Raw genomic sequence first — 20,868 nt, forward strand, 5'->3', positions numbered from 1 at the left:
ACAACCTTCATTGTACTCCGGTAAACATGACGACCACGTGCGACGATACAGTGCCTCCCTTGACCAACCCGTCCACCCCCGAGTCCACCTACACCCCCTCTGTAACTCCCGAGACCCCAGTGTCCCCCCTTACCCCCATGACCCCACTGACCCCCCTCTCGACTCTCACGCCCAGTACCCCCGGGGCATGTTTTGATTGTGGTCATCTGCTGCCAGTGTTGGACACAGCTAAAGTTACTCCTATAACAATCGAGGTGGACCCTAAGATCACAGCTGCGGCAGACATGGGAAGGTAAGTGACAGTTTTGGCATGTAGCTTTGAGGCTTCTCGTGTTAATATCTTCTATTGCTTATGAACATTTCAATAATATATAACTTTAAATCATCAAAATTAATATTAATAAAAATAAAAATTGAGTCCCTGGAGCATTTCATACTCGCACGATCAATGTCACCTGGAAAGTACCACACAGCATTTGATGCTTGTTAAAGGCATACCGTTTCCTCATATAAGCAATGGAAGTGTTATAGGAAGCAGTGTTACTTTCGCTTTCAGGCTTATAATTCAATGGAACTTGTTCAACAAACCCGGAAGCCTGATGATTGGTGGTGACGGCTGAGAACTAAGCTGTTCAATCTGCTGTCAACTCCTGATGTAACTAAATCTTTTCTTTTGAACATCGGCTGTATCCAACCTTTTTTAACCTCCGATGATAGGTAACATACAAAAATGTCCAGAGCACTATTCAACCAAGCGGTGTTAGCAATAAGTCCCATATTTAATACATAAATCCACGCAAGGATCATCATTGCGCTAACGCCGCATTTTGGAAGGAGTCCCTTGGTGTGTAGGACCTTCGATGTAGAGAAATTATCTTAAGGTCAGTTATATGTTAGTTATGTTCGGAGTTACAGCTATTGTACTCAAGGATTATGAGGCCCGAAACCTCTGAGACTGGTTCAAAGGTCAGAAGAAGGTCCTGATTGTCCATGTGTGTGTCATACGAGGGTCCTTGTGGCTGTGGTTTCCAGGCACACCTGCCTTCGTTATTACGCCGTGATGCCATCCTCACATTCGCACCTGTCCGGCAATACAATGGGTTCCGTCTGACCACAGTTACGAAACACAATTGCCCAAGCCTATGTAATGGCTAATGAATGGATTCATTCCCTTGTATTGTTCTTTTCAGATTTGCTCTGTCTTCTATTTCAGAATGTGTGGTCGATTTCAGAAACGTCTGAAACATACGTTACGACTGTGTGTATATTCTTTCAAAGTATCTGTATTTTATTTAATCAGATACGGAAGATACGGAGTTTCGAGATCAATGGAGTAATATTGAATTGATGAAGTCTGAACTGGAGATGATGAGTGTCACGATATAACGAAAGATCGAGAAATCGTGTGTCAACATTGCACGATTTAATCATGATGTCTGAAATACAAGTCAACTAATGTTGGAATGGCGATGTTTGTAGACAGAATTGGAGACAAAATATTTACATTTTACTTACGTTAACGTGTCAAACAACAAGAATATCAATCCATTCAGGGAAAAAAACGTGGTCATGAAACACTGTCTTCATAATGGATTGAGAAGCACGTATCGGAAAATATGCCTCTAATAAAGCTATTCTTGGTGAAACTGGGCGATTAAATATGTTCGTGTTTAGCAAAATAAGGGTACTTAAATACTGGTTGAGACTGCTACGTATGAATCAATGTCGATATCCAAAACAATGTTACAATCTACTTAAACAGTTAGATTATAATGATAAACACACCTGGGTGTCTGATGTAAGATTTTGTTTTCTTCAGGCTTTTCATTTGTATGGATCTCTCAACATATTGGCGATGAAAATCTCTTTTTGCTAAAAATAGAACAAAGGCTGAGTGATATGTATTCTCAAGAGTGGCATGACTCTATTTCTTCATCAAAATATCTCTCACATTATGCAAATTTGAAATCACTTTTACAGCCAGAATTTTACATCAGTAATCTCACGAATAAATCACTCAAGAGAGCATATTGTAAATTCAGAATATCACTACACGGTTTTAAGATTAACAGGCTACGAAAGTCAAAACATACAAATGAAGACTTGAGTCTATATCTATGTACCCACTGTAAAGGGAGGCAATTAGAGGATGAATTTCATGTTTTGTTTACATGTTCAAAATATTCTTCTGTCAGAAACCACTATTTGCCTTGGTTATCCAATGTCCATCATGATAATCACAGTTTATGTAATCTACCCAACTCCAAAAATATCAACATTGTAAAGGCTTTGGCCTTATACTTAAATCATGTATTTAATGTGAAATAAGACTACTTGTATTTATTTTCCTGACATCGCGTGACGCAACAATTATTGTAATTGTAATTATTCTCTAGGACAAACATCTGTCCATGTATGTAACTAAATAATCACTGCATTATCGATTTTAATGTTAGATTTTTAAACATATTATGTTGGCAGACAATGTACACAAGATATATTGAAGCTTGTCTAACATGGTTCTCATACGTTCATACCGTCTTCAAATGTTATGATCTAACACTTTCCTCACACCGTATGTATGCGTTTATATGAAAAAAATGCCCCACTCCGTTTTTTACATATATCTGTTTTTAACGTCGCAATCACTTTTGCTATTTCTATTTCTATATATTTTCTGTCATTCGTTACGAATTTGATTTCGTTTTATCTTTAATTCATCTCCTGTCTCGGGTACAAGGCAAATAGTGGAGTTTGTATTGATCTTGAACTGTCGCTGGCCATGGCGTGAAACTGGCAGTTCACAGTTGTTACTTCTGCTTGGATGGTTCTGGCTTTGAACATACTTTACTTCTAAATTAATTTCACAGCATTGACGAGAACACCAAGGCCTAGGAGACCGATAGAATTGGGGACTTTTGAAATTAGCATCAGTCTTTATGAGTGCCGCAGTTCGAACGACCAGAGTTGGACAATGAAATGGCATGCACCTCGTTTAAAAAACACACCATTCTGATGCATGCGGAAGGAAAATTCATTCAAAGCATTCAGATGCATGCGAATCCATCTTACCCTAAAATGCCTTGATTAAATGTTTTTTGTGTTTGTCATTCGTACATTTATATTAAAAGATTAATGCATTGGAAGGAAGATGGTCCGGTAAACATTGCTAGTTTCTTATAACGAAGGGACTTAAAATTAAATTGAACAATAAAGTATATACTCAATGCTTAGACATTTACGTGGGACATAAAATAAGATGCTTTATCTCAAAATTAATTTGTAGCCAACGCCAAGCCATTGACAAGGACTTAAATTAATTCATTTGAATAATAACGTGTACTACTTAATGTGATTTAAGGATCACCCTATTTGTTCATATGACTACAGTTAATCTGTCATGGCAAGACATATTAATACTAGTAATATGAACTCTTTTCAGTAGTCTATATAGCCAGTGGTCGGGCAATCACAAGGGACTTAAATAAAATGACTATTCTCCAAATTAATTTGAACCATAACGTATATCAGAATGCCATGCCATTAAATGACTTTGAATTCGTTGTATCCGGAATACGCCGTACAACGGATAAGTCGAAGCTGTATCATCTCGACGTCCGTACTCTAGGGACTTGACGATTTGACATATGTCGTCCTCTCAGATGTATCTTTATTAATAACGTTTTTCTGTCAGAATATCTGGCATTACACTTGACATTTTCAAATCAATTTAGCTGTATCTTTGAGTACATCACAGGCGTTATGACAGGCAGGATTAGATGAAGAAGAAATGTTCTGTTATTAAGAGCCTACGCTTAGCAAGACAGTTTTCCAGACATCAAGGGAAATATTTGCGGTTGATATCCTTCATTATCGACGTTAGGTTACTAAACAGATACTTCGAGTTATGTATGGTTCTTGATCGATGTTCCTGATCGATATTCATCTTGCATGATCATCATTAGTAACAATTTGTGGGAACACAATTAGTCACTTTTGGACAATAAGCCTGATGTTGTTTTATTCTTATCATGTTGACCAACTGATATTGAAACGATACAAAAACTGACATATAACGTCAAGTCGTAACGTAAAAAGAGATATATACAAAGAAAACATAGAAGCGACAAATCCAAGACACCTACATTCACGAATCAATGTAAACACACTATGATGACACCTGGTGTTCGCGAAATGGCTTGGCTTGTCCTGTGCAACTATGGCAACTATCTTAGTCCAGGAATTATATCCGAAAATAAAACATTGACAGGACATGCTTAGGAACTGAATTAATCAAGGAATCAGAAAATCGTTGTTATAACTACGGTTTAATAGCGGAGACCACAACGATGCGTGATAGTAAGGAATATGGATAATTTCATAAGCCTGAAAAGAGGACCCGATTCGTCGCCCTTCCTTCAAACGCGGAAATTTTAATTTCAATGCCGTGATCACTTTTCTGAAATGACGCCTCGGCCTCGCGGAAAACATTTTGTTCGAAACAATCTTAGCTCTAAGGGCATGTCATATCCGTAATAATGGCTCTGCCTCACATCAAGTCTTACATTTAGATGTAAGGACTAGATCACGACAGCTGTCCACTTTCAAAAAGAACAGTTAAAGCTTAGCCAGGGCAGGGACTAGACCAAAACAGCTGTTCACTTTCATATAGAACAGTTAATGCTTAGCCAGGGCAGGGACTAGACCAAAACAGCTGTTCACTTTCATATAGAACAGTTAATGCTTAGCCAGGGCAGGGACTAGACCAAAACAGCTGTTCACTTTCATATAGAACAGTTAATGCTTAGCCAGGGCTTGGACTAGACCAAAACAGCTGTTCACTTTTTATATAGAACAGTTAATGCTTAGCCAGGGCAGGGACTAGGCCAAAACAGCTGTTCACTTTCATATAGAACAGTTAATGCTTAGCCAGGGCAGGGACTAGACCAAAACGGCTGTTCACTTCCATATAGAACCGTTAATGCTTAGCCAGGACAAGGACTAGACAACGACAGCTGTCCACATTCATTTAGAACTGTTAATGCTGTTAATGCCAGGACAAGGAAACTGTCCACTTCCATATAGAAAAGTTATTATATAAAATAGACAAGAACTAGACCAATATAACTTCTGTTTTCAAACAGAACAGTCTGGATACGGACCAACCACAGGTACCAGATGTGGAAATGCATTAACAATTACATAACGTAATTACGGCATTTGGTTTGCTAAAATCATTGTGTCGAACAACAAGGCCATAAATCAGTTAGAATTATTAAATTACGTTAATGGTTCACATAATCCCAGATCTGCTATATAACATGGTAAAAACTTCAAAGGGACGACTTTATGTGAAACACAAACATTTTCCAAACAGCGAATGTGAGAAGTGACAGGCCTTTTGTCATATTAGAAGAAAGCAGTTGGATGGAGTAGTGATTTAGTCCTAGAAATAGGATTTATTGTTTATGTTATCTTTAGGCTATAGCATCGTAACACCAAGGTGACAAGCAGCAACGGAAGTTGTATTTCAGGCCCTTATGAATAACCTCAAAGACCATAATCACACATAGTCACGTGGTGTTGTGTGTTTATGTCAAACTATTGAGACTCTGGCAGGTTGTAACGCCCTCGGTGACATTTCCACTGGGGACGTTCATGACGTCACGCCAACCGTGGCGATCAATGACGCCGGGCGAGTGTCTAATACCTTCTTTTAAGCTGCCATAAATAAAACTAACAAGTGTCGTATCAAAGATGGTGACCCTTAAACCAAACGCTTTGTGTGTTTCAAATGCAAACCCAAACTTAATTTTGTAGATAGGGTTCCTCATATAGGTGACATGGCCGCGTGAACATACGGGCTGTGGGTGACTTGTAGACGAGACATTCTGTAACATGAGACATTAACTTAAATCAGGTCCTTTGAAACTCCAAATTTGTGGAAAAAGATTCTTTGAACCACAACATGACTGAAACTCTACAAATGCAATCTAATTCAAAGCGGGGAGTTGCATTACCTCTTTTGGTTCTGCCACCTTGCAATCTCGTAGAGAGGCGGTCGGGTAGCCTAGTGGTTAAAGCGCTCGCTCGTTACGCCGAAGACCCGGGTTCGATTCCCGACGTGGGTACAATGTGTGAAGTCCATTTCTGGTGTCGCCCGTCGTGCTATTGCTGGGATATTGCTAAAAGCGGCGTAAAACCATATTCACTCACTACAATCGGTTAGCCGCGATCCAATATGAGATCTTGGACCAGCATTTACAGGAATTCATATCGAAACTATTCACACTCACATAATGTAGGCCATGCTATTCTATTTGCGCTTCTCTCTCTAAATTAAGGTGTATACATGCCATACACTTGAAAATTGGATTTGCCCCAAATATTACTAATCTTATCAAAACGTCACATGGCTGAAAACTGTCGCCGGAACACTGTAAACTTGGGGTCCAAAATCAACTTTGACACCCTTATGAAATACATCACCATCGAATAAGCAATTCTTGTTTGTTTTATTTTTATCCACCATCAATAATAATTTCTTTTAATATTTCCTAAATATTTACAAAATTGTCATGTTTCAGTAACTGAATCTCTTTAATGGAAAGAAATGAACTTTAGGGTTGACATGAACATTGATACAACATAATATTTACTATACACTTTGATACAACTGTAGTATTGATATTACTGGAATTTGTTATCTAGAATGCTATAAACTTTGATAACGCGTTGTTGTATAGTATTATGGGATTGAGGCGGATGGATAATGGCGGATATTTCATACGTTGGTGTAAATGTATGTTCCTTCTTAATGTCTGTCCTATATTTCGCCAATATGGAGCCCGAATGTTTCTGATTACGACGTAACACAATTTCCAATCACTGTGTTCCTTCTTTTCGCGAACGCGTGGGGTCATTACAGATTTTCAGTGGTCCATTCATATAATAGTCACAGCTACTTTGCTCTTTACTCCAAATGGAATCTGTTTCGGTGGACAATCTAGACTCTTGCATTGATCATTTATATATCCTCTATTACTCTCTCTGTCTCTAAAATCTCTTCCCCCCGAAACTCTCTTCTCGCCCTCCTCTCTCCGGATACAGCATTTGCGAAGAGCCATACGCTGCATTAATCCAAGCTATGCATGCCAAACCTGACGTTACCCATTCCATTGCACTTCATGCTCAACCCATTCCGTGTCATTTAGAACAGTCATTGTTCTTTAAGATCCTCTATGTGGCAAGAACAATCAGTGGCGAATCGAGCAACGGTCTCTAACGACAACATATCAATCAACTACGACCACGTTTCGGCAAGAAAGCCATAATATTAAGATATTTTATTGCCTGCCATCTATTGACTAATTTGTAATTAAAGTATCACAAAACGCAATCGCAATGAAAATGTTTCTCGCATAATTCCCTCAGTATATCAAGAGTTATCGCTAAAGCAGATACACACGTTGTCAGTGATGGTGCGCTGTAAACGTAAACTGTCCCATAAATTCGTGAGAGTGACATATATAGCTGAGTTCTGTAAAGATCGGACCAATGTAATCCTTTTAGGAGAATCGATTACGTCACAATAGAAAGAAAACGTTTGGTCGAAATGCCTTAATATCTTAAAAGGGTGACAACTCCAATGTTGCTAGATGGTTCAAGCTACATCGCCACTATGCTGAGATTTTCAATCACACCTTTAACGCTACTGAGCTACTCGCGTGATCCTATAACCAAAGCCACATAACGAAAGTTCCCGTAAAACCCTCTCATCTGAGGGCTCTCCCAGTTGTTGAAGGAGTACTTAATTCGGACTGAATTCTTTCGATTTCGGCACAAACCCAAACATTGAAATCTAATAATGTAATTTCTAAGTACGAAAAACGGCAAGGGAATCGAAAACGGGGATTGTTTTAACCCTTTGTATGATTGCATTTTGTTGCATGAACTTGTTCGATATTTGCCTTGACGAAGCGCATGTATGAAGTGGTGCCTACAGGAATTGGTCTCGCTTTTGCGCCAGGATCTCCTCAGGTTCTTTGATCTAAACCACTGGCACCTGCGTAAGTTACCAGCGGTAAGTCCAGCGGAGAAGTCATCCTGTGCTGATGATTGGTGAGCCTTGCTGCAGGATTGGTCATTTCAAGCTCAGGTCAAAAGGACACGGGTTTGATGGCGGAAATAAAAAATACTTTCCATGGAATAGGATGATTTAATAACCTTAACTGTTTCTAGATGAACACAATCGATAGAGATTGGGCTGAGGTTCCGACAATAAGACTGAAAAAGCGTTAACAGGGATGGGAGAATTACCCCAGAACTTGACCTTAATGACATTAATCAGGGTAATTCCCGTTCAATTCTAAGTCCCTTAGCTGTAAAAACGTTTTAATTTTCTTGTCTACGTCGCTTAGACTCTCAACTGGTATTCATGGTAGAAAAATAAGTATGATTTACAAATGGTTTCATGTGGAATAATGTGGACAGTGTCAATATACTGGCATTAATATTTGAATAAGTAATACTGGCATTTAATTTACGTCAGCCGTTGCTGGATATACATTTGCTCTGGATTGCCTTGCGAATCACAAGTAGTCAGCTCGATAATTATCTCGAAAGATTCCAGTCCATGTTTCCCCAAAGCATTTATAAATTGAATTCTGAAATACCTGTGCCTACTGACGATAAATCATATTGTTAGTGTTGGATAATACACGGAAATAAAATTCCGATTTATGTTCTTGTTCAGAGCTGTATATTGATTTTAATGTCATCCCCGATCAAGCAGAATTATTAGTGTAATCGTTTTCGGTTCATCAGCGAGAGCCACTAGAATTTGCTCTTATCAATCCTAATCGAAGAACAGGTATCGACTTTTAACAACCTGCAGGGTTTCATTCTTCTCGAGCGAGTTTTATTTAAGCCTGTTTTGCTTCATTTGCACTACCCAGTCATTACCACCAACCCTATACATCACTCAGCAGCATATTCGCGTTGTTCGTCTGGCCTGTATTTTATGGCCAGTCGTTGTTCCCGGCTTGTGTATTCATTGTGGAGCACGGTGACCTGGAGGCATGCATTCCGGGGACGGTTCAACAAAGCTTTCTCAGCGCTAAGACCATGGTAACCTCCATGCTTGAGCATATATTTACGATTCTGTAGCGCTAAGATAGCTTTGTGGACAATTAAAAACGACATACAAAAGTCCACATTTAATGCCATAGAAAACCTGTCACCTTATGCCACGAAATTCCATTGGGTGTGAAAGGCAAAATAACGGTGAAAATAATATTCATGGATCACTGAAAATCAGTGAAGGTGTTAAGAAAAGGTGTAAGGAAAAGGGTAAGCATGTACATGTCCTGCCCTACCGGTAGCACCAGCCACTCCCACAATTTGCTTCAAAAAATGTTTGTTACCTGACATTGCACAGAAGTACTCCTGCAATGGGAAGGGGGCATGGAGACAAATCATACAATCAAGTGATGGACCAGAAATTCAGTCACGCGATAAGCATTTACTTATTTTGGTGAAACTAAAACGATATATGAAGTCCAATATGCCAATCCTTTATCATTAACATGTATTTATGAATTGCTATCAAATCTCATGATACCTGGTGGTCGACAAAAAGGCGAGCGTACCCAGCCCCGCCGGTGGCACCCGTCAAAAACACATGCCAAGGCAAGTTCACTTCAATAAAAACAGTGTAAATCAAAATAGGGAATTGCACTTGACATCCTTTTTGTTATTGATATGTGAAATTTGGAGAGAGAAATGTCTTCCGTATGTGTACCGTAAAACATTTTGAAAGCTTAACTATGGGGGTTAGAAATGATGGAAGTTTGCTCGACATAAAGGGAAAGTTGACTATTGAAATGGAAAGTTGAAGTCATCCTTCTTGTCATGCAGTCTTGTGGAAAGAGTTTTGTTACTCTGAATCTATATGGGAAATATTACCAGAACTTTGTTTCTCTGGACGGTGACAATAGGCCAAAGGCCAATTTCCTCTGTGCACAGTTGCGTCCCTTCACTGAGCCAGGAGTTGTTGTTAGACCGAATCCACGACCGTTCCTTGATCAGCATCGAATATACTGATGTCTTTGGTTTCAAAATGGTAAATATCTACAGCCTACATATATTTATTGTGTGGATTACACCAGACATTACCCAACCCCTGATGATATAGACTAATCTATATTGGTTCTTCAAACACGGAGGTTCATACACATACATGTGTGTGTGTTTGTTTGTTGTTTAACGCCGCGCTCAGCAATATTCCATGACGGCGGTCTAAAAAATGATCGGGTCTGGACCAGACAATCCAATGATTGACATCATAAGCATCGATCCAGGCAATTGGGATACGATGATATGCATCAACCAAGTCAGCGAGCCTGACCACCCGATTCCCTTAGTCGCCTCATACGCCAAGCATAGTCGCCTGCATGGGTTGGTGAAGACCTATTCTACCCTGGGTCTTCACGGGTCCCTGTGTGTGTGCGTGCGTGTACGTGTGCGTGCGCGTGCGCGTGTCTTGTGTGTTTAACGCAACATTCAGCATTAAATTTCCGCTACATGACGATCACCAGTACATATTAGAGTCTGCACCAGAAAGTCATGTGATTGATATTGTGAACAATGATCACGCCGTTGGGGTAAGTTGACACGTCATGAAGAAAGTCATAGAACCTGACCACCCGATCCATTAAGTCGCCTCTTACGACAGCATGGAATGCCGGGGACCAAATCTATCTCGGAATTCCCACGGTTTCCAATTTAGCAATGGGGAGCTGGGACACAGTCCATTCCCGGTCCCTACTGAGATGAAACCATGAATAATCACCGCTACCATACATTTCTAACACACGTGGAACACGGGTGGCCTACTCGTCTAACGCGCCGCAATTAATTGTTCAGAGTTATTATATTATATATATCCTGATTATATTGTAAGGCTTGTTGGCATCACTTTAGGATCAGTTGCCTCTCACATGAAGCTGACACATCAAACTCACTCAGTCACACCCAGACACACATTATTCTAAAATGCCTCTAAGGATTCAAGACATCCAGACACATCCATGCTAAACCGTTCTTACATACAACCAATGTAAATTATCTAAAACGATATACATCTAAATGTGTGTATAACGTACAGCACAGACATATTACGTAACTGAGCGTGGACGTCTCTGTCCTCATTGCTATGCTTTCTGTGCCCGTTCATTTCTTCCGGAAAGAAATTGCTTGTACTTTGAAGCAGGTTCGATATGAAGTAAAACTCACCTTTAACACAATAGCACTTCATCAAAACACTGAACTGGTTAAACATATTAATTTCTATTCAAATGTTAGAGCGGAAAGATATGTCAAAACGACGAACTAGAGAGACATTATAGCTCAAACTTTGATTAATTTTGGTCGAATAGACTAAAACATCTCTCCTGCTGCTGGGGTAATCTACGACGCGTCAGATAACATATCAGAATACTTTTAATAGAAATCGTTCGGACACGATTTGTACAAATGGCATATCATGGCAGAAAAAAAGGATAATCGATGATAAAAAGTTCAAATCTTTTCTCAAGAACCTGATCGTCTTACGTGACAATATATCGACTTTTATACTGTATGCATCCGCCCTGGCCCTCGCCGTTGAGTCCTGGAAGGAATTCAACAATATGAATGGGCTTCACTCTTGTTCGGATGTTGTTTGATCAAGGTTACAACATTCAAGGCATCAGTAAAGCTTTCAAATTGTATTATGGCAGACATGTGGAGCACATTCCAAATTTGACGCATCAGTGACAAAGAATGATGTCCGATGCAATTCCCTATTGACTTGTATCATCTGTTTCTTTGTACTTTTCAGGTGAAAAACTGACTTGGCTTTGAATGTGTTTGTTACCGGTGGGGCAGGATGCGCTCACCTTTTCGCGAACACCTGACACCATCACTAGTTGACATTACTTCATAAACACAGGCTCATGATTCGAATCGTACAATCGACTCGCTTTTAGCAGCGATTTTTAATGAATATAGAAAGGGTTGTGTTGCTTTTATTGTACACCCCGCGTATGTTTGGTTGCTTTGTTGTTTTCTGCCGCACCCAGCAGAATTACAGCTATGTGACGAAGGCCTGTAAATAATGGAGCCTTACAAGTTCACAAAAAACCCGACTTATTTTCTGTTAAATCGCGTGACCATCATCGAACTGGTTACTCGAAGAGCAAACAGGGTAAATTTGACGTGACAAGCAAGTTCTGTTATATCAAACATGAAGATGTTACGACATAAGTACATGTTTTGTGGGGGCGGTCGGGTAGCCTAGTGGTTAAAGCGTTCGCTCGTCACGCCGAAGACACGGGTTCGATTCCCGACATGGGTACAATGTGTGAACCGCCGTGATATTGCTGAAATATATCTAAAAGCGGCGTAAAACCAAACTCACTCACATGTTTTGTGGGTTTTTCGGCACAAGATGGAGACTTGCCAATCAGTTTGATCATCCGGCATACATGATACAACCAATCATGAAATAAATAAAATAATTCCCAATGATAAATCTCCTAGGATTGACATTGTGCCGGTCTCCAGATCTCTTCGAACACATGCTTAATGATAACAGACGTAAAGCTGTCTCATGATTTGAAACCTGAACATTTTATGTTGTTGCGCATTCCAACAATGACACAAGTTATAAAACAGGACTTAAAATCGACGTTAATGACCAAACGTAGTTACAGAATGCTAATAGTGATGGAGTTAGGTGGGCATTATGCCGCTTGTAGCAATATTCCAGCCATATCACACATTGTACCAATGTGGGAACTCGAACCTGGGTCTTTAGCGTGACGACAGAACGCTAAACCACTATGCTATCCCGAAGGCAAGTGTATTATGTAACAGGTTTGGGGAGTATCTGATACGGAGACTTTAACCATCATTCATGGAAGGTCTAACAATGTGTGCATGATTCGAGGCTATTGTCGGTCAAGGCCGTGTACTACTGACGATTTTAGAAGGAAAGAGAGTATTAGAACACCCTGAAAGTAGTGAGGGTCAAATGAGGCTAGTGTTCGTCACGAGTCTGCATTGACATTAATGCAACCCACAAGAGAATTATAACAATAGTTTTTGTCTCTGACATGAACTACTGACACAAAGATATCTCTTTGAGATAAACACACTATGAGCCTCATAACTCCTGATAATGCTCACCTCTTGGAACACAGCAGGGCTACAGTGTATCACGAGTAAATATTACCTAGAATGACATGCTTTATTGTACAACAAAGGGCAACATTTATTTATTGATTTCATGATGATAGTCTTTACGTTAGGGCAATAAACAAGTGGTTTTTTGCCAGAGGAACATGTAGCTGATATCAGCCATTGAGAATCACTTTAGGATACTGCAATATGCGGAGAGAAAGCTCAACCTTGTATCAACTACAACAGAACCCGAGAAGGCAGTTGACGATTGAAGCAGCTCCGGGTCAGTTATTGAATTCATGCAACACATCCTGCATAATCAAATAGAAATGGTGTTAGACGTTCTCATTCTGAGGGCTTGATGCCGTGCATAATATGAGAAGGAATACTTGCATGCTTATCTCGGTGTAATGGAATGGTGTTTTGAAGGTCATATGTATATGTATATGCAGTAAAATGATCTGTAATCAAGACATGATGTCTTGCATGAGCACACATACACATTAATAGGATCTCATTTCCAGGATCTAATGCTTTGCATGGTTTCATTTCGTGATGAAAAAGGATATCTACGAGATAGAGTGATGTAGTATGCGACCAAATGCTAAAATGATTTCTATTTGAGGGAGTTATGCCTTGCATGTTCCTATACATATAGTTTGAATGCCTCTCTATTGGGGGGAGTAATGCTTGCATGTTCCTATACATATACTTTGAAGGCCTCTCTATTGGAGGGGGTAATGCCTTGCATGTTCCTATACATATAGTTTGAAGGCCTCTCTATTGGAGGGGGTAATGCCTTGCATGTTCCTATACATATAGTTTGAAGGCCTCTCTATTGGAGGGAGTAATGCCTTGCATTTTCCTATACATATAGTTTGAAGGCATCTCTATTGGAGGGAGTAAAGCCTTGCATGTTCCTATACATATAGTTTGAAGTCATCTCTATTGGAGGGATTAATGCCTTGCATGTTCCTAAACATATGGTTTGAAGGCCTGTCTATTGGAGGGGTAATGCCTTGCATGTTCCTATACATATAGTTTGAAGGCATCTCTATTGGAGGGGGTAATTCCTTGCATGTTCCTATACATATAGTTTGAAATCATCTCTATTGGAAGGAGTAATGCCTTGCATGTTCCTATACATATACTTTAAAGGCATCTCTATTGGAGGGAGTAATGCTTGCATGTTCCTATACATATACTTTAAAGGCATCTCTATTGGAGGGAGTAATGCTTGCATGTTCCTATACATATACTTTGAAGGCATCTCTATTGGAAGGAGTAATGCCTTGCATGTTCCTATACATATACTTTAAAGCCATCTCTATTGGAGGGAGTAATGCCTTGCCTGTTTCTATACATATAGTTTGAAGCATCTCTATTGGAGGGAGTAATGCCTTGCATATCCCTTTACATATAGTTTGAAGCATCTCTATTGGAGGGAGTATTGCCTTGCATATCCCTTTACATATAGTTTGAAGGCACCTCTATTGGAAGGAGTAATGCCTTACATGTTCCTACACATATACTTTAAAGGCATCTCTATTGGAGGGAGTAATGCCCTGCATGTTCCTACACATGTACTATAAAGGCATCTCCATTGGAAGGAGTAATGCCTTGCATGTTCCTATACATATACTTTGAAGGCATCTCTATTGGAGGGAGTAGTGCCTTGCATTTTCCTATACATATACTTTAAAGCCATCTCTATTGGAGGGAGTAGTGCCTTGCATGTTCACATATATAATGCTTTAATACACAGAATAATAGTATATAATAAAGGTGACAATGGGTAATTAATGTGAAAATGAATTAAGGTCAAGGTGGCGTTATGGAAGCATGTTAGAAATCCATCTTTCTTATAATGTCTCCGGGTTTAACAATAAGCTCCCCGACTGGTGCCAGGCGAGTATTTTTTGCACTGAAGCTAGCAGCGTTAAGATAAAAGAACACTTTTAGAGTTGAGAAGGATGAAAGTCACGCAAGGAACCTGATTCACTGTTTCTCTATCGAAGCCAAGGGCAATCACTGAGGTCTTCAAAACAAAAGCTTCAGCGCCGGTGCCACGTACCCTAGTAATCAGCCTTTATGCAGTATTAGGCAGTGATCGGTGTTTGATTTGAATGTAATGCCCCGCTAACATTTGCTGGGATCCCTGCTTGTCATTTAGGGCCATAAGGAGCTATTATTACGGAGTTAATGCTGAATATCTGGGGCTGTCAAATGGATCATTACCAGGAATCTTTGAACTCGGGCGAGTAAACGAAGCTCTTAACTGAGGGATGGTCTTCTCTTTGCTTGTTGTCATACGGTGGTATTTTTTGCGTGATGATCAGCCTCAGTTGCTCATAGATGTATGTAGTGAAGTGGAAGAAATATAAGATGTTTAGTTGGTTGCTAATGGTTGTCGGTGGCATTTAGGGATCAGATAACAAAATTATTGACCTTTCAGTTAGAATATAACGACGGGATGAGTCATGCTGTCTGTCATCGCATCGGGACAATAATATCACCAGCATGCTGTGTCAGAAAAAATGTGTCAAGTAATGAGTGGATGACAATATTGAAAAAATCCCATTTCAAACATGATAATATTAATTCCGACGACAATGCCACGGGGATTCAAACTTTAGCATGCAAAAAATGAATGTGGCAGCAGATCAAAGGGAAACTTCTCGTTGAAATATAATAAAATACTAATTACGTTTCAGTGAAGGTGGTGATGTTTAATGGCTGTTGACATCACTTCGGTTTCGTTTGCATCGTGGGGATAATACAACAGGTTAAATATTAACATTGAAATTGTAAATAATAAGATGTATATATATATATATATATCGTGATACAGAAATTCCCACACTATTTAAGAATATGTTCTAATCCGCCAATGTACAGTGTGAGCATCCACGCAGCAGACGTCGTCGTAGACGTAAGCGTAGACATAGAAGAACGCAGAATTAGACGTAGACGTAGAAATAGAAGAAGTAGACGGAGACTGTCGTAAAAATAGAAATATACGTAGACGTGGAACGGGAAGAAGACGCAGACATAGAAATAGAACTAGAAGTAGACGCAGAAGTAGAAGTAGAAGGCGAAGTAGACGCGGGACGTAAGAGTAGAAGTAGAGGTAAAGGTAGACGTAGAGCTATAAGTTGTAGTAAACATAGACCGAGAAGGAGAGTAGACACAGACGTAAGGTAGCACGTGGAAGTGGCAGTAGACACAGGCATAAAACTGGAGATAAAGGTAGACGTAGATGTAGCCGTAGAGGTAAAGCAAAGGGTAGAGCTATAAGTTGATGTAAGCAGAGACCGAGAAGGAGAGAAGACAACGACGTAGAAGTCGACATACACGTGGGAGTAGAAGTAGACACAGACGTAGAAGTAGACATACACGTGGACGTAGAAGAAGACACTGAGGTAGAAGTAGAAAAACACGTGGACGTAGAAGTAGAAGTAGACACACACGTGGACGTAGAAGTAGAAGTAGACACAGGCGTAGAAGTAGACACACACTTGGACGTAGAAGTATGAGTAGACACCGGCGTAGAAACAGACATAAACATGGACGTAGAAGTAGATATAGACTTAGAGGTAAATATAGAGGTGATGATTTAAGTTGAAGTAAACGTAGACCGAGAAGGAGAGAAGACAACGACGTAGAAGTAGACATACACGTGGAAGTAGAAGTAGACACAGACGTAGAAGTAGACATACACGTGGACGTAGAAGTAGAAGTAGTCACTGAAGTAGAAGTAGACACACACGTGGACGTAGAAGAAGAAGTAGACATAGACGTAGAAGTAGACACACACGTGGACGTAGAAGTATAAGTAGACACCGGCGTAGAAACAGACATAAACATGGACGTGGAAGTAGATATAGACTTAGAGGTAAAGGTAGAGGTGATGATTTAAGTTGAAGTAAACGTAGACCGAGAAGGAGAGTAGACAAAGACGTAGAAGTAGTGGTAAAGCCAGGCGTAGGTTTATGTGGACGCAGACGCAGCAGGAGACGTAGGAGTAGGCGAAGGCGCAGAAGTGGCATAAGAAAAATGTATATCGATCATTATTTAACTAGAAAACGTGAAGAGCATCACATCTAGATTCAACATGTACTGCCACTATAAGATTCCAACCTGAGGTTTCGTCTGAAATAATAAGACAAAGCCTTTCTTTCCCAGGCCTCAAGGGCGGTGTGATTAGGGAATATTGATTACTACTTTCCAGAGTAGTGGACACTGGTCGCTGCGGCTGACCACTGTGTACCATGTTTAAGGATTGGTTTTATGTGTGGCAGAAATCTGACCTTTATCAGTGCTGAGGGTCAGTGTGGATTTTCATAAGGATAATATTTTACCCCTAAAACATACATGTTCATGGCTGTTTATCATTGAAATCTATATTGTAATAGACGTTAGACTGGTTAAAAATATATATAAATAAATAAACAAATAACTCAAATGATGTACCGTTGTGCAAATAAGTCAGCTACAGTTTGTGTATTGATAGATATACAGTCGTACTTTCGGAACGAGTTGAAGTTACAAATATCTCAAGTTTTGCTTAAGGTCATATATCTGTGTTTTTAAAATGGAATTAAATCGTTCGAAAATAACATTCAAGTCATCTATTGTTGCAGCTTTGAGATAGTGGTGTTAGGTTGTCATGTACATAAACCACAGTTGTGAGGTACTGTCCGTTTATTCCATGATAGTGGAAGAAGACACTCTGTAATAATAATAAATAAATAAATTTACATGAAATAAAATCACACGTGGTGAACATATCAACATTATGAACTAAGTATATAAATGCGTATATATAATCATATGCAGGTTATACACATTAATACATTAAACAAGTGACTTTATATGATTACATGTTTACATGTGAAGTACAAAATATCTGTTGACAAAAAGACTAAAAATAACATGGTCTAATAATGAAACAGACTATAGAGTCTGTTCAAAGAAACCTAGCCTGTGGGTGACACGGGAGTGTGTCCACGCACCAAGTAGCCGGACAGCAAACTCGTACGGTAAACCTATATAAGGGATAATACATTGATCAAATGTTTCTCTTGACAACAAGATTATATACACTTTTCAAAAAAAAGAAACGCATTGTTAAAAAATATTTATTAAGCGGATGTAAAAGTATCTACACAGAATATGCGTAAACACAATCAAATGAAATTAGACACTGTGATCGACAAAAGCATCGTCGTCATTGTCAGCATTAATTCAGTGCAGTAATTGCACATGTGTAGCCACAAGGGGGCGTCATGGTCAGTACCTGGTCACACCACCTCTTGCAGCCGTCAGTGCTCGACACCTCCTTCGCACAGATTGCACAAGTCTTCGGAATTTTTCGTGGGGAATTCTTCGCCATTCCTCCTGTAAGGCGTTGGCGAGTTGTGCCAGTGTGTGGGGACGCTGGTGACGTTGACGGACGCGTCGATCAAGTTCGTCCCAGAAATGTTCAATCGGGTTGAGATCAGGAGATTTGGACCGCCATGGAAGGACATTGATGTTCTCGTTAACAAGGAAATTAACTGTTGCACGTGCTGTGTGGGGCCGAGCGTTGTCATGTTGGAACAGATCCCTCTGGCGGTCCAAAGTTGGGAGGAGGTGAGGACGCAGAATTTGGTCTATGTATCGGTTTGTAAGATTGCCCTGGACAACCACTAACTGTGATCTACCCGTGTAGGATATGGCTTCCCACACCATGACACTCCCTCAACCAAATCGGTCCACCTGTCGAACGCAGCTCGGCGCAAAACGTTCATGTCGACGTCGGTATACACGTTGTCTTCGATCCCGTCGTTGAAGAAGAAAACGTGACTCATCGCTGAACCAAACGCGTCGCCAGTTCCTGAGATCCCATGCCTTTACTCTGCTGCACCACCGGACACGTCGTTGACGGTGTAGAAGTCGCAAGACAGGTCCAACTTTTGTTTGTCTCTCTCGAATTCCCACTTCCCTAAGACGATTTCTGATGGTTTGGTCGGAAATTCCTCGCATACCATAGCAAATCGATTCCGAAGGTGATGCAACCGGATGTACCGATCCTGAGCAGGGGTGGTCACTCTTGGTCTTCCACTTCTGGGATGATTTTGAGTCGAATAAGTGCGGGTATATCGATCCAATAGTCGAGATATGGTGCTTTGGTGAACGTTGAAGTGTCTTGCAACGGCAGACTGGGACTCCCCTGCTTCGAAAAGTCTAATGGCGATATTTCTGTCAGCTGCAGTTAATCTTGACATTTTTTTGTATCTCCCTTCACGTCAGAAAATTCGTAATGAACTGATGCATTTTGTACGATCTTTTATCGTCAGTGTCTCTACTCTTGTTTCCAACATTTTGCACGTGCATTGTGCTGAAAACCTTTTCTGAAAGCAATTTCCGTGCATCCTTTGCATTTTTGCTGATAAACGTTTACAAAAAAAACCATTTTGAGATGTGTTTGCGCGCAATGCACAGCAAACATGACATGATTAACGGCAATCAAACATAAGAATTGTCTTTATTACGATTGCTAGGAAATAAAATCTAATTGGAATTCTCAAAACACCTATGCGTTTCTTTTTTTGAAGAGTGTATAAAGGACTACCATTATACTTTCTGAAACATATATACATAATTGTGACCACCAATATGAAATACTACAATATTACCAACAATACAGGGTTGGTGATATATATCAATCTTACATCATACAGTAAACAGTTACAAAACAATAATTACTAGCCATATTGACAAGATTAAACATAGAAAACAAACCATACGCACATTCGTACAGGTTAAATGATAGATTGTGTATATACTTACACTAGGTTGATCATGAACATATTTATACCTATTTTATGCAATGTATTATATTAGACTTTAATCTACAATTTATATAACAACTAAAATGTATAACTCACCTTTGAGTTGTACATTATTCAAGCTGGTGTGTAATCCTCATGCAATGATAGTGTGGCTAATTAGTAACATGGAGGATGACATGCACATTTGAAACAGGACCAATCAAGTAAGAAGCTAGGGCTGGGCTATTGTTAAAACACTGAAGACAATGACATGAAAATAGATCAACCCAGATACCCTTATACCTAAAATGTTACCAGTCCCGTGACACCGAGCTGTGGAGTAAACATACACTGTAGTACACCAATCGTCGTCTGCCGGATCACTAAAACCTGAAATAAGATTAAAATGATTAATTATACATTTATGTACATGATATAATATCACTAAATTAATCCCTGTTACACTATTTAACCCAACGTCTGCTACCTGGGGTGTTTCTTCAGATACGAACACCCCCAGGACGTCGACATCCAATAGCTATGATCTTCATCCAATTTCAAGCGTGAAAATATGGCTCAGAATGATGCTCAATACCAGCCTCTATGGACGTGAATAACTCTTTGAAATCAAGGGTCAACATGCCGATATGTTGGAAGGCACACAAAGCATTGTTCAGGGCCTTGATAAAAGATCTACTTCAGAATCCATTATTGCGAATCCTGGGTAATTACTGTATAGATTGATAAATGAAAACGTTATTTCTTGATCGCTTATGCAACCTGAACTGTAATAGCTTTGCAAAAAGTATTTTGTGCGTCGATCCCGTCC

General features: G+C 39.7%; 1 protein-coding gene across 1 annotated transcript in view; it reads left to right on the plus strand.

The window, feature by feature from the left end:
* The first annotated feature begins 207 nt into the window (after positions 1-207).
* Positions 208-20,868, plus strand: part of LOC139452339 (endothelin-converting enzyme homolog) — a 237,480-nt gene continuing 216,819 nt past the window's right edge. The window contains exon 1 of the mRNA XM_071233782.1: positions 208-292. Coding sequence (XP_071089883.1) covers positions 285-292 — 8 coding nt within the window. The 5' untranslated portion in view covers positions 208-284. The remainder of the gene's footprint in view (positions 293-20,868) is intronic.

This window comes from Haliotis cracherodii, unplaced genomic scaffold (genome assembly GCF_022045235.1).
Source record: "Haliotis cracherodii isolate W230 unplaced genomic scaffold, xgHalCrac1.p SCAF_9, whole genome shotgun sequence".
NCBI classification, from domain to species: domain Eukaryota; kingdom Metazoa; phylum Mollusca; class Gastropoda; order Lepetellida; family Haliotidae; genus Haliotis; species Haliotis cracherodii.